General features: G+C 41.6%; 1 protein-coding gene across 1 annotated transcript; it reads right to left on the bottom strand.

Moving 5' to 3' along the window:
• Positions 1–6251: 6251 nt before the first annotated feature.
• On the bottom strand, positions 6252–8862 carry cmklr1 (chemokine-like receptor 1). The gene is made up of 2 exons (XM_015972669.3): positions 8759–8862; positions 6252–8644 (listed from the first exon to the last, which is right to left on the bottom strand). Exon 2 carries the CDS (start codon positions 8629–8631, stop codon positions 7600–7602), a length of 1032 nt encoding a protein of 343 aa, XP_015828155.3. The 5' UTR covers positions 8632–8644; positions 8759–8862; the 3' UTR covers positions 6252–7599.
• Between the last annotated feature and the right edge of the window lie 2845 nt (positions 8863–11707).

The raw sequence follows: 11707 nt of genomic DNA, 5'->3' as shown, positions 1-11707 counted from the left end.
TATAGTGTGCTGTTGTTATTTAAGATGTACAGTGGTATTTGATTTGTCTTACTTAAAGGTGTGGAACACTGAAAATCTATTTTTTCATGATTACAATCAGTCACTCTGAGTTTTTCTTGCAGGTTGAACATGAAAATTATCTCCAACACCTACCTCCTGCATTAGCTTTGAATAGGAAATAGACGTTGAAATGCTAGATTTTGAAAATCCTGATAGATCTACGTCACACCGACGCTTATTGCTCATGGACTAATGACAGGAGAGACTGTTGTTGGTTTATCATCTGGGGATCAGCAAAGGACGTCTCAAGTAGCAGACGCCAATCGTTAGCATTAACAACTTCACCACATGGCAGAAGCTCCTCCAGGCTCGTGTTATTAAACATTGATGTTGTAAGTCAGTAGTCGTCACGTTGCTGTTTTCCAATCCGGGGAGAGATGTCTAAACTCTCCAAATCCTTCTATCTGAAGCTCAGCTTTGATGTGGGTAACTCTAGGGTCTAAGAAATAAACTTAAGTAAAAGTATTAAAGTATGAATTTTCTACTGTACTTAGGACAAAAGTATTCAACTAACATGTATGCTGTGTGTGTAGAAGTCTGCAGTCGGACCAGGTGAAGCAAAACACAAATTCAAGTACCATTACCTTTGGAACTGTAGTGCAGCACAGATAAGGTCACCCACCCCACGCCCCAATCGTCATCAGACCAACGGTGGAGTAGGTCGTCGTCTTCCTCCGCTTATCCGGGTCCGGGTCGCGGGGGCAGCATCCCAACTAGGGAGCTCCAGACCGTCCTCTCCCCGGCCACCTCCACCAGCGACCTCCACCAGCTCCTCCGGCAGGACCCCAAGGCGTTCCCGACTATAGCCTCAGTTGACGTCAGCAGCTCCCCATCCCCACTGTAAACAGCGTGAGCGAGTTGCTGCCTCCCTCTCCTGAGACGCCGGACAGTTTGCCAGAACCTCTTTGGAGCAAATCGATAGTCTTTCTCCATGGCCTCACCAAACTCACTACTTCAACCTTGCATATAATACATAATCATGGACCACTTTCGACATCTGCATTCTTTCTACAATAGAATGCACAATAATTAACATCTGTATTACTGTGGTTCTTTCATATGTTTTTATCTGTTGTTTCACATTCCTTTGTGTTTTTAGTGTTTTACGACTGTTAGTTCGAGTTTTTTCTTGTTTTCATTTTTTCTTATAAACTATGCTTTAAATGTCATTCTGAACGTGTTAATTAACTGTAATCTTTTAATGTACAGCGCCTTGTCTGGTTGTAATGCCATGTTGAATGCGCTTTATAAATAAAATGGTATGGTATGGTATGGTAAACTCCTCCCACGCCCGAGATTTTGCCTCGGCAACTGCCACTGCTGCACCCCGCTTGGCTATCCGGTACCTGTCTGCTGCCTCCAGAGATCCACAGATCAGCCACGCCCTGCAGGCCTTCTTCTTCAGCCTGACGGCTCCCCGAACCTCTGGTGTCCACCAGCGGGTACGAGGGTTGCCACCACGACTGGCACCGGCCACCTTACGACCACAGCTAGCAACAGCCACCTCAACAATCGCAGAGTGGAACAAGGCCCACTCGGAGTCAATGTCCCCCACTGCTCTCAGGATGCGGTCAAAGCTCTGCCGGAGGTGGGAGTTGAAGACCGTCTTGACAGGTTCTTCTGCCGTTCCCAGCAGACCCTCACTATGCGATTGGGTCTATGCGGCATCTTCCCCTGCCATCTGATCCAACTCACCACCAGGTGGTGATCAGTTGACAGCTCCGCTCCTCTCTTCACTCGGGTGTCCAAAACATACGGCCGCAGGTCAGATGATTCGACTACAAAGTCATTCATCGACCTGCGACCTAGGCTGCCCTGGTACCAAGTGTACCGATGGGCATCCTTATGTTCGAACATGGTGTTCGTTATGGCCAAACTGCGGCTTGCACAGAAGTCTAATAACGAAACACCACTCGAGTTCAGATCAGGCGGGCCGTTCCTCCCAATCACACCCCTCCAGGTCAAGCTGTCTTTGCCCACGTGAGCATTGAAGTCCCCCAGCAGGACAATGGAGTCCCCTGATGGAGCACTATCTAGCACTCGTCCCAGGGACTCCAAAAAGGGTGGGTACTCTGAACTGATATTTGGCCCATAAGCACAAACAACAGTCAGGACCCGTTCCCCGACCCAAAGGCGCAGGGAAGCTACCCTCTCGTCCCCCGGGGCAAACCCCAACACACAGGCAGAGAGTCTTGGGGCTAACAAAAAGCCAACCCCAGCCCTCCGCCTCTCACCCGGAGCAACTCCAGCAAAGGAAAGTGTTCAACCCCTCTGAAGGACTCGGGTTCCAGAGCCAATGCTATGGGTCGAGGTGAGTCCGACTATATCTAACCGGTACCGCTCAACCTCTGCCACAAGCTCCTGCTCCTTCCCCGCCAGCAAGGTGAAGTTCCATGTCCCAAAAACCAGTTTCCTTGTCCGGGGATCGGACCGCCAAGGCTCCCGCCTCGGTCTGCCATCCGATCCACACTGCACCGGACCCTTCATGTTGCTCCTGCAGGTTGTGGGTCCACAGTTGGATGAGCCATGTATCCGGTTCGGGCTGGGCCCGGCCGGGTCCCATGGGCGAAAGCTCGGCCACCAGGCGGGCGCTCGCTCACGGGCCCCAACCCCAGGCCTGGCTCCAGGGTGGAACCCCGGTAACCCTCCAGGCCAGGTACTCCGACTCCTTGATAGTTCATCCATGAAAGATCCTCTGAACCGTTCTTTGTCTCACCCTTCACCTAAGACCAATTTGCCATGGGAGACCCTACCAGGGGCACAAAGTGCCCCAGACAACATACCTCCCAGGATCATTAGGGCACTCAAACTCCTCCACCACAATAAGGTGATGGATCAAGGAGGAGCGGTGGAGTAGGTGTCGGACAAAACTCAAACAAAAGTACTTTTAGTTCTGAAAGTTTTTGGAAAATGTGGTGGAGTAAAAGTAAAGAGTAGGCCTCAAGAAAATTACTTAGGGAAAGTACAGATACAGAAAAATTGTATTCAAGTACAGTAACAAAGTACTTGTACTTCATTACATCCATCACTGAAAATGTAAATATTTAACTTGTACAAATGAGTTATTTACATGTTTATTTGCTTTCTTTTATCTTTCTTTGAGAAATGTTGCCATCCATTTATTAAAAAAAAAACTTTCTTTTCTTATCACAGGCTGTTGTTTATAAATCTGCTGCATGTAATTCTTCTTTCCCACAATTATCATGCCAATAGGAGATTAATAAAGATCATTCAGGAACACACAACAGTGTTTTTAAGCCTGACTGGTGATATGAAGGTGCCCGTTTACTGGAATAATAAAACCAACCCTGTGATCCCTTATAGAAACTAGTACCCAGATTGTTTCTACTGGAGAACCAGCTCTAGAACCTGTCACAGTTACTCTTGTGAAAAAAAAAATGCTATCATATTCATTGTCTGCTGCAGATGAGCAGAGCTGTAGACGGTGTTATCTTCTCTTATAAAAGATGGTCCAGTGCATCCCGCGCTAAAGCAGATTATGCAGGAAGAGCCGAAGCTCCTTTTTGCTTAAAGTCTTACACCAGCTCTAATCATGGCTGCCACTTAAGCCCTTTTACAGACATAAGATTTAGTGACATTAATGGTTTTGTCCTCCTGGTGGAACAACGGCGTTCCCTCCTTAATACACACATCACATTCATGCTAAGGTCCCATAAGGAACAGAAACATAATCTTTACACATTCTTTGTTTTCTGTATGACAGCTCATCAAAGGAGGAACCATCCAGGGTTTGTTTACTAGAACAAGACTAGAACAGACTGCCATCTTGAACGTTCTGTGAGTGTGAATCACACCGCCTGGAAGCACGACTTCTCTTAATGTTTACGTTTATTGAACATAAAGGAAAATGTAGATTTCTACTTCTGCAGAAGAACACTGACTTGACATTATTGCTGAGCCTGATTTATGGGAGATGAATTTCTATTAAAAGCAGATTAATATATGATTTCCACTTTGTTTTTATCATTGATGGTTCTAAATTAGTTCAGCCTTGTTTCGGGTAAGTGGAAAAATATCAGGTTTCCGCTTTATTGGTGCACCCTAAGAGAGACAGGAGCCGTAACACTGAAGCTTACATGAAGCCAACACACATAGAGACCATAATCTAGTTTAACGATCTTATCACCCACCGGAGCATGCACCACTCATCCAAGCTCTACAGCGTTGAGTCAAACTGGTTCGTGTGGGGATGCAAAGAAAGAAAAAACAAGTACAATACATCAAAGAAGCACTTCAGACCAGTTGATTCCATGATTGGGTTGATGTTAAAGCAGCCAGGAGATCACGAAAACACTCAACTCAGTTCAATGAAGAATAAAAGGAAAACATGAAGATCATTCCAAACGTGACTGGAGGTTTTGTTGTATACTGAAATTATTCACTATATCATTCGTCTGGGTTGATAAGAGGAGCAAAGAAGACAGGAAGTATAACAGAGGGAGGAGACACCACAAGATCAGGAGGTAAGGAGGAGACTATCGACTGAAAAGCCTGAGCAAACACTTTTTCACTGTTTGTCACAGAGCTGATTTTACCAGGAGAGCACAGAAAATCATTTGTTTGTACCATTGTGCTGCGCCCTGTAATGCTGTATCACCACCGCATTTACTGGTGACTCTTTACACCTATACGTCATCTGATCACGTGTGTGTGCCATAGTGGACATAAACAATGAGATAAGGACAAAAATAGCGACTGAAATTATTATTTTTTGCTAGTTTAGGCTGGCTGCTACTATAGCTCACTTCCTTAAGAGAAGCATTGGGTCTGGGAGCTCTCCTATTCAAATAACCCCACCCTTGAGAAATCTAAAGGAGCCAATCAGCGCTGAGCAGCGTACGCCACACACTGCAATGCTGAGTTTCTCATGAACAACGAAGACGGCGTCTGAAGCGGAGTTCGCTGCGGCTCTTTCCTCTGTTCTAAATGACTTGGTTATGTCTTTAAAACCACAAGAAGAAGTGCTAAAAGTCTCTGTCACCATCAGTTTTTTTTTATAAAGACAAGTCGACTTTACACTCTTGTCTGTTGGTGCAGCCAGTCATGCAACATGCTACTGCCATTTCACGGTGGAATCAACAAACGAAGCAAGTCCTTGTTATGTTCTTCCTGTGTTTCTTTTCAATCTCCATTGTTTTTTTTTTTGTGTTGTTTTTGTTTTCTTGCTTAATACACAGCGTAGCAAAGTTTTTACCTTGAATTGTTGACAGTTTCAGCATCACAGAGTGGCCATCTTTAGAGCCTCGCCGGTGTCACTTCCGCTGTTTATCCTGAACACAATCTGAAGGTCCGTTTTTGGCTAACGCTCTGAAGATGTTCGCAGCCGCAAACAAAACCGTCAGCAAGGTAAAGAAAAAGCTTATCTGTGTTTAAAAAAGAACCAAAAATGGAATTAGAAGACAAACACAGCAAGAACGTACAAAAAATATAATCTGAAGGTGGCGACTGTGACGTCAGCAATTCAATGTAAAACTTTGCTACGATGTGTATTAAGCAAGAAAAATAAACAATGGAGAATGGAAAACAAAAGCAATTTAAAGGTACAAACTAGCTTGTTTTGGACTAGCTTAAAATAGTTTAAGTGCACGTAAATAGTTCCTTTGATGTCCATCAAGCAAAAGAGGGTCAGTAGACGCTCACAGCAGAAATTAATGGAAGATTTGTATCACTTCCATTAAGAATATTTGTATAATCTGAATCTGACAGCAGTGTCAGGTGTTCCCATGAACAGTTACAACTAAATAGAGATTTTATTTTTTAAATAACAGAAATTCACTCAGTCACTGGCTCCTCCACTAGCTGTTACCCTGATCAGAATCAGTCTATATTTCTCTAAACTAAAGCTGTTCAGGGAGCAGCAATTTAAACAAGCTGTTCATAATCTTTCAACAGAAGTCTTCTTCAAAATAATTATCACTTTAAGTTTGTTTCCTCAGTAACTTTTTTTGACTGTTTTAGCTTTGGTGCCACATCTTAGACAACAGCTCAAAAAATAAAGTCACAGGAGAAGAATTTAAAATTTCTTATTAAAAATCTGTTCTAAGCTGTTAAAAAACAAAACACGTGCAGATTTTAAATCTCTGGAGCACTCATCCGTCAGGATTCTTCTGCAAACATGGTGACGACATAAAGGTCAGATATAATGAATGCTTTAGGAAGAAAATATCTTCTGAGAATTAAACAGGAAGAATTTATTTGCTCATGATGAGAAATAGAGGAGTGCAGAATTAGAAAGTTCCCACATTAATTTCATGTCATGTAAAAGTGTCTGTTTTCACAGTCAGATAGATGCAAATGCTCTTTTACGTTTGTTCTAGCGGCTGTGGGTTTGTTTTTTGGCCCAAAGGATCGTTGAGAGAGAGAAGACGCGGCGTATGGAGGCTGCAGAGCTGTAGAGCTGAGGGGAACTGCATGCATGAGTTTTCAAACCAGCCACCATCAAAGAGTAATTATTTTTTATTTTCACATGTGGTCAATATTAGAAACACGAAAGAGGTGAGCTGGGAAATTACTGATTGATATGACTTCAGATGATAGAATAAAAAAACACTTCTAGGATTGTAAATTTACTCCTGAACTCTTAACTTAAAATGTAGTCTTTTAAAATCATAAGGTTATAAAAAACATAAATGCACTTACTTCATTTCATTTAGAATTAAATGTTTTTAAAACAGTTCATTATTTTTAAAAAAGCTTTTCTTTCTTTACCCAAATCATTTACAACACAGTTTACAAACAACTTTGCTTTATAGTTGATCCAGTTGATTATTAAAGTAACCCTTTGAACAAACTCTGATCCAAAGTAGATAAGAGTGCAAACAGAACTGGACGGACTCCTCACTTGTTTAAATACACACGTAGACGTTGCCCTAAAAGTTTTCTGTGTCAGTAAATGCAACCACAGGATTTCCTTTATTGCATGAGGTGAAAAGTGTAGATGGGTGTGGGGTGGGTGGGGGGGCATCGAAGCCTACATGTGCATAAAAAGGTTTTAGATGATTTTAATTCTCATTTTTGTTCTACTTACTTCCTTTTATTTTTACAAACAAGCATTTTAAAACTTTATCAACTTTATTCACAAAGAAATGACTAAAGCCTTTAAAAAAAAAGCTCCAACATCCTTAATTTGGCGTTGCCAAAAAGTAAACGACTCAACCCCACCAGAGCCTTAGAAATCTCTGTAATTATTAGCTTTGATGCTTGGAGATCCTCTAAAAACTTATTTTAAAAATTATTTAAACAACAAAATAAAAGATTTCATAGCTTTTTTTCCTACAAAATACAGATCAAACTTTAAAGATTCTTCATTACTTCTATTTACAAAAGTTAAAATGATGAGATAATGGGTTCATGAGGCTAAACTGTCAGCTGCTGCAGTAAAAAGTCCAAACAAATCATCACATTTGCTGGGAACATTAATCAGTATGATTCCTGCAAAGAAGTGTGTTTGTCCTGTGAATGCCCATTTTTTTGTGGAACGTCAGCACATAAATTCAAAGTTGAAGGTTCCGACCACCTCTAAATGTGCGTGGAAGCTCTGTTGTCCATTGAGCTGGATCTGGACAGGTACCGACTGGTGGTGCGGCCCTCCTCTTCCATCGCACGCCTCATCTTTGACACGAGAGAGCTCCTGAACTTCTGCTTGAAGTCATTGCCCATGAAGACGTAAAGCACAGGATTGAAAAAACTGTTTGCGGCTGCCAAAGACGTACCGACTTTAAGGCCAGTTGTTAAGAGATTGTGGTCATACTTGTGGCGGTTTAGCTCCATAAGGATGAAGACGTGGTAGGGCAGCCAGCAGAAGAAGAAAGCACCGATGAGCGCGCTCATGACCTTGAACGGCTTGGAGGATTTCATCATTCTGTTGTTTCGAAGTTTTAGGATGATAATAGAGTAGCAGATGATGATGACGACGAAGGGGATGAGGAAGCCTGTGATGAAGCGGCTCACTGCGATGGTCTTGTGGATGTCCTGGGACGGGTAATTGTTGAAGCAGGAGTTATTATGAACGTCTCGGTAGATCATGGAGGGAACGCTCAGCCCCACGGCCAGAATCCATGCAATGACAACCATAAAGGAGGCTTTTTTAACAGTGCGCTGGTTCTGAGCCCAAACCGGAAACACAACAGAAACGCAGCGGTCCACACTGATGATGATGAGAAGAAAGATGCTGCTGAACATGTTGAGGAACATTACCGAAGAGGCGAACTTGCACATAAAGAGACCAAAAATCCACTCTTCCATCACCATGAAGGCAATGTTGAATGGGAGGAGAGCACAGAAGATGAAGTCGGAGATCGCGAGGCTCAGGTACCAGGTGGTGTTGACCGTCTTCTTCATCTTGAAGCCGGAAATCCAGATGACCAAAAGGTTCCCAAAGAAACCCAGAAGGAAAATGAGCACACTGACAACAATCAGACACACCCAAGCGCTGTCCCGTACCGAGGTGGTTTTAGTGAGTGATATGGATTGAGATATTGTGTCATTGTTGTTGCGATAGATGTAGGTACTGTTTTCATCATAGTCAACGTAATAATCCCCCAATTCCATTTTGTAGAAAAACCTGTGAAAAAAGAAAACATTAAATTAGTAACATTTTACCAAATGGATCATCATTTTCCAGTAATTAGAGTAAAAATATTTAATCTTAAATGAGTGTTAATAAATAAAATTATACCTGTAGTTCAGACCTGCTGCGCCGTTGTCTCAGTTGTGGTCTGAGCTCAGCATCAACTGCTTCCTTTAGCTTTGTCACAAACAGTGAACGCAATCAGCTGACAGGGAGGTTTCTCAACACTTCCATCCCCTAATTTCACTACTGCATTCTGACGTCTTAAAAGATGTTTTTTATTGCTTTTCTTTTCGTTTCCCATATAAATCTGTTCAAGTTGATTGTTTTGGGTCACAATTTCACTCAAAAAAACCACAAAAAAATTACTGAAGTCCTTATTTGAACATAATCTTGGTGTTATCAGCTTGTGGTCATGCTTTTGTTGTTTCAGAATCCACTTAACCAGCATTTTGTTCTGTCAGTGAAAAGAGAAGTAATGAAGTTATTAGACACAATCCTATGGGTGGCTTGCGATTTGGCTCTAGTCTCTCTGAGATGTTTAGCTTGTTTCTGACAGAAGCACATTAATGCACACATGTAGCAGCAGAGCAGCTAAACCCATATTGGCTCTTTGGTTGCCTCTTTGATATTTCAACTCTGACTTATGCTGATGTTTTCCATAACACATGAAATGCAACAGCTGTTGTAAATAGGGCAGCTATTATTTCTATCTGAGCTGGCTGTCTGTGGCTTCATAGAGTTAATAATAACTGATGTGGATGCATCCATCCGCTGTGTGAGGAGGAGGGAGCTAGATCGGCTTCGAGAGGAAGAAACTCGCTTGGAATGTTCGCTCGGGTTTGGGAAATGGAATAAGGGAGGAAGAAATCTTCTCATGTGTTGTTATTGAGTCTCAGAGTTTATTGCATCCTAATTCACTTGTAAGACATTTCATGTTTTGTAATCTATTATAAGGAGGTAACATTTGGAAAATTACATATATGTTAAGTAGTTTTACCCGTTTGAGAAACACTGAAGAGTTTAAACACTTTAAAGGTGTGGTTGACTGAAAAATTAATTTTGAAATTATTATTTCTGAGTATAGTCGGTTACGCTCAGGTTTTCATGCAGACTGAACATGAAAACAGTCTTCTACACCGATCTCCTGTGTTTGCTTCTGATAGAAAGATAGAATAGATGGTGAAATGCTAGGATGTGAAGATCCTCACACTGTGATGTCACACTGTGAATTTGCATTTATGGCCTTGCCCATCTTGGCTCATGCCCACCCACAGCGATGCCAAGAGCTAATGCCCAACACATTCTCACTCCCAGGGCGTCAAAAACAAATGCTTGGTCAGCCACCTTCCGCGTCAGACCCTTGATGCCAAAAGTGCCCTTTTTGTCACTTGTGTGTATAATTTACAGAGGTGGAAAGTAACGAATTACATTTACTCACTTTACTGTAATTGAGTAGTTTTTTTGTGTATTTATACTTTTTAAGTTGTTTTTAAAAGCTGTACTTTTACTTTTACTCGAGTAAGTTTTTAAAAAAGAATAGTAATTCGCTACATTTTAAATCATATCCGTTACTGAGTAAAAACAAATTATAGGCTTAATAAATTATAAATATTGTGTGTAGCAGCGTCGGAACAGGTCGGAACAGGTGTGTGTGTGTGTGTGTGTGTGTGTGTGTGTGTGTGTGTGTGTGTGTGTGTGAGTGTGTGTGTGTGTGTGTGTGTGTTTGTGTGTGTGTGTGTGTGTGTGTGTGTGTGTGTGTGTGTGTGTGTGTGTGTGTGTGTGTGCATGAGCGTGTGTGTGTGTGCACATGAGCGTGTTGTGAACTGGTGTTGTGATTTTACACTGATGAAGCCATCTTTATGCCGACAAAAATGTAACTAAGTAACTTTTACTTTGAGTACATTTTATTTACGATACTTTTTACTTTGACTTGAGTAAAAATGTAGGCAAGTACTTTTACTTGTACTTGAGTAAAAAATTATCAAAGTATTGGTACTTGTAATTAAGTAGGAAATTTTAGTAATCTTTCCACCTCTGATAATTTATACTGCAGAATATACATGTCAGCCTAATTAGCTCTAATGAGCTATTAGCATGATTGATCAACTAAAATCTCCCAAATATAAATGACCTCTTTGTGCCCCGTCTGAAAAATGGAGCAGGAATCTTAGGAGGTCTGCAGAGCTTCTCCCAAAAGAAAGGCTACACCTGCTGGTTGTGCATGTGTTGGATTATTTATGACCTCAGTCTTCATTAAGAAATCTAATCTGAAAAAGCTCCAGCAGCTCTTGGAAAGTGATTTTACTAAAATGCATCAAAGTGGGTCAGATAAATGTGCTTTTACACAGTTTAATATTTCCTAATTCATCAGAGCGCTGCATGCAGTTCAGGATTAGGATCTGTGGCGTTTCTTTGACGTCCTTATAATAGCTTAAAGGGTGATGAAGAATGTTTTCTTGAAGCCGAACGAGGAATTTGATATGTTGTGAGATGCTTCATCAGATTTCAAGCAACACAAAACCTGCGCTAATTTGCGTAAACATTAAATTAGTCCAGCAATTCATTAGTAAAAGAAAATTAATATTTTAATGACAAGCTGACACATTTCATGGAGAAGCAAAACTGTAATTACCCCGTCACGGAAAATTATAATGCAGCACAAAGATATTATGACACAAGCAGATCTGTAGTTCTGCAGTTTTGTGTCTTCCTGTTAAAAATAATAATGAAACCACAACCTCCAGTTCACAAAACTCATAAGGCGAAGGCAAAAACACGTTAATGACACACTTCATCACTCTGTCAGAAGAGGTCAAAGGTCAAAGTGTCCGTATGTCCTGACGGCTCTTGGAAACGGTGTCAAGAGTCAAAGATGAAGATTTCACAGAACAGATGGTGTGAGCTCCCAAACACCATCCAGAGTGACACTTGAGATTGATCCACGCTTGATTCATTTTCATCAGTTGATGAGGAAAAACGTTGTTTCACATCTAATTAAATAAAATCACACCAACGTGTGGAGGTGGTCTGTGTTGTTGCTGTGAGAGGGATGAT

The sequence above is a fragment of the Nothobranchius furzeri genome, chromosome 17 (genome assembly GCF_043380555.1).
Source record: "Nothobranchius furzeri strain GRZ-AD chromosome 17, NfurGRZ-RIMD1, whole genome shotgun sequence".
In the NCBI taxonomy this organism is placed as follows: Eukaryota; Metazoa; Chordata; class Actinopteri; order Cyprinodontiformes; family Nothobranchiidae; genus Nothobranchius; species Nothobranchius furzeri.
Note: the sequence above shows the minus strand (reverse complement) of the source record. Positions and strands in the feature narration are given on the sequence as shown.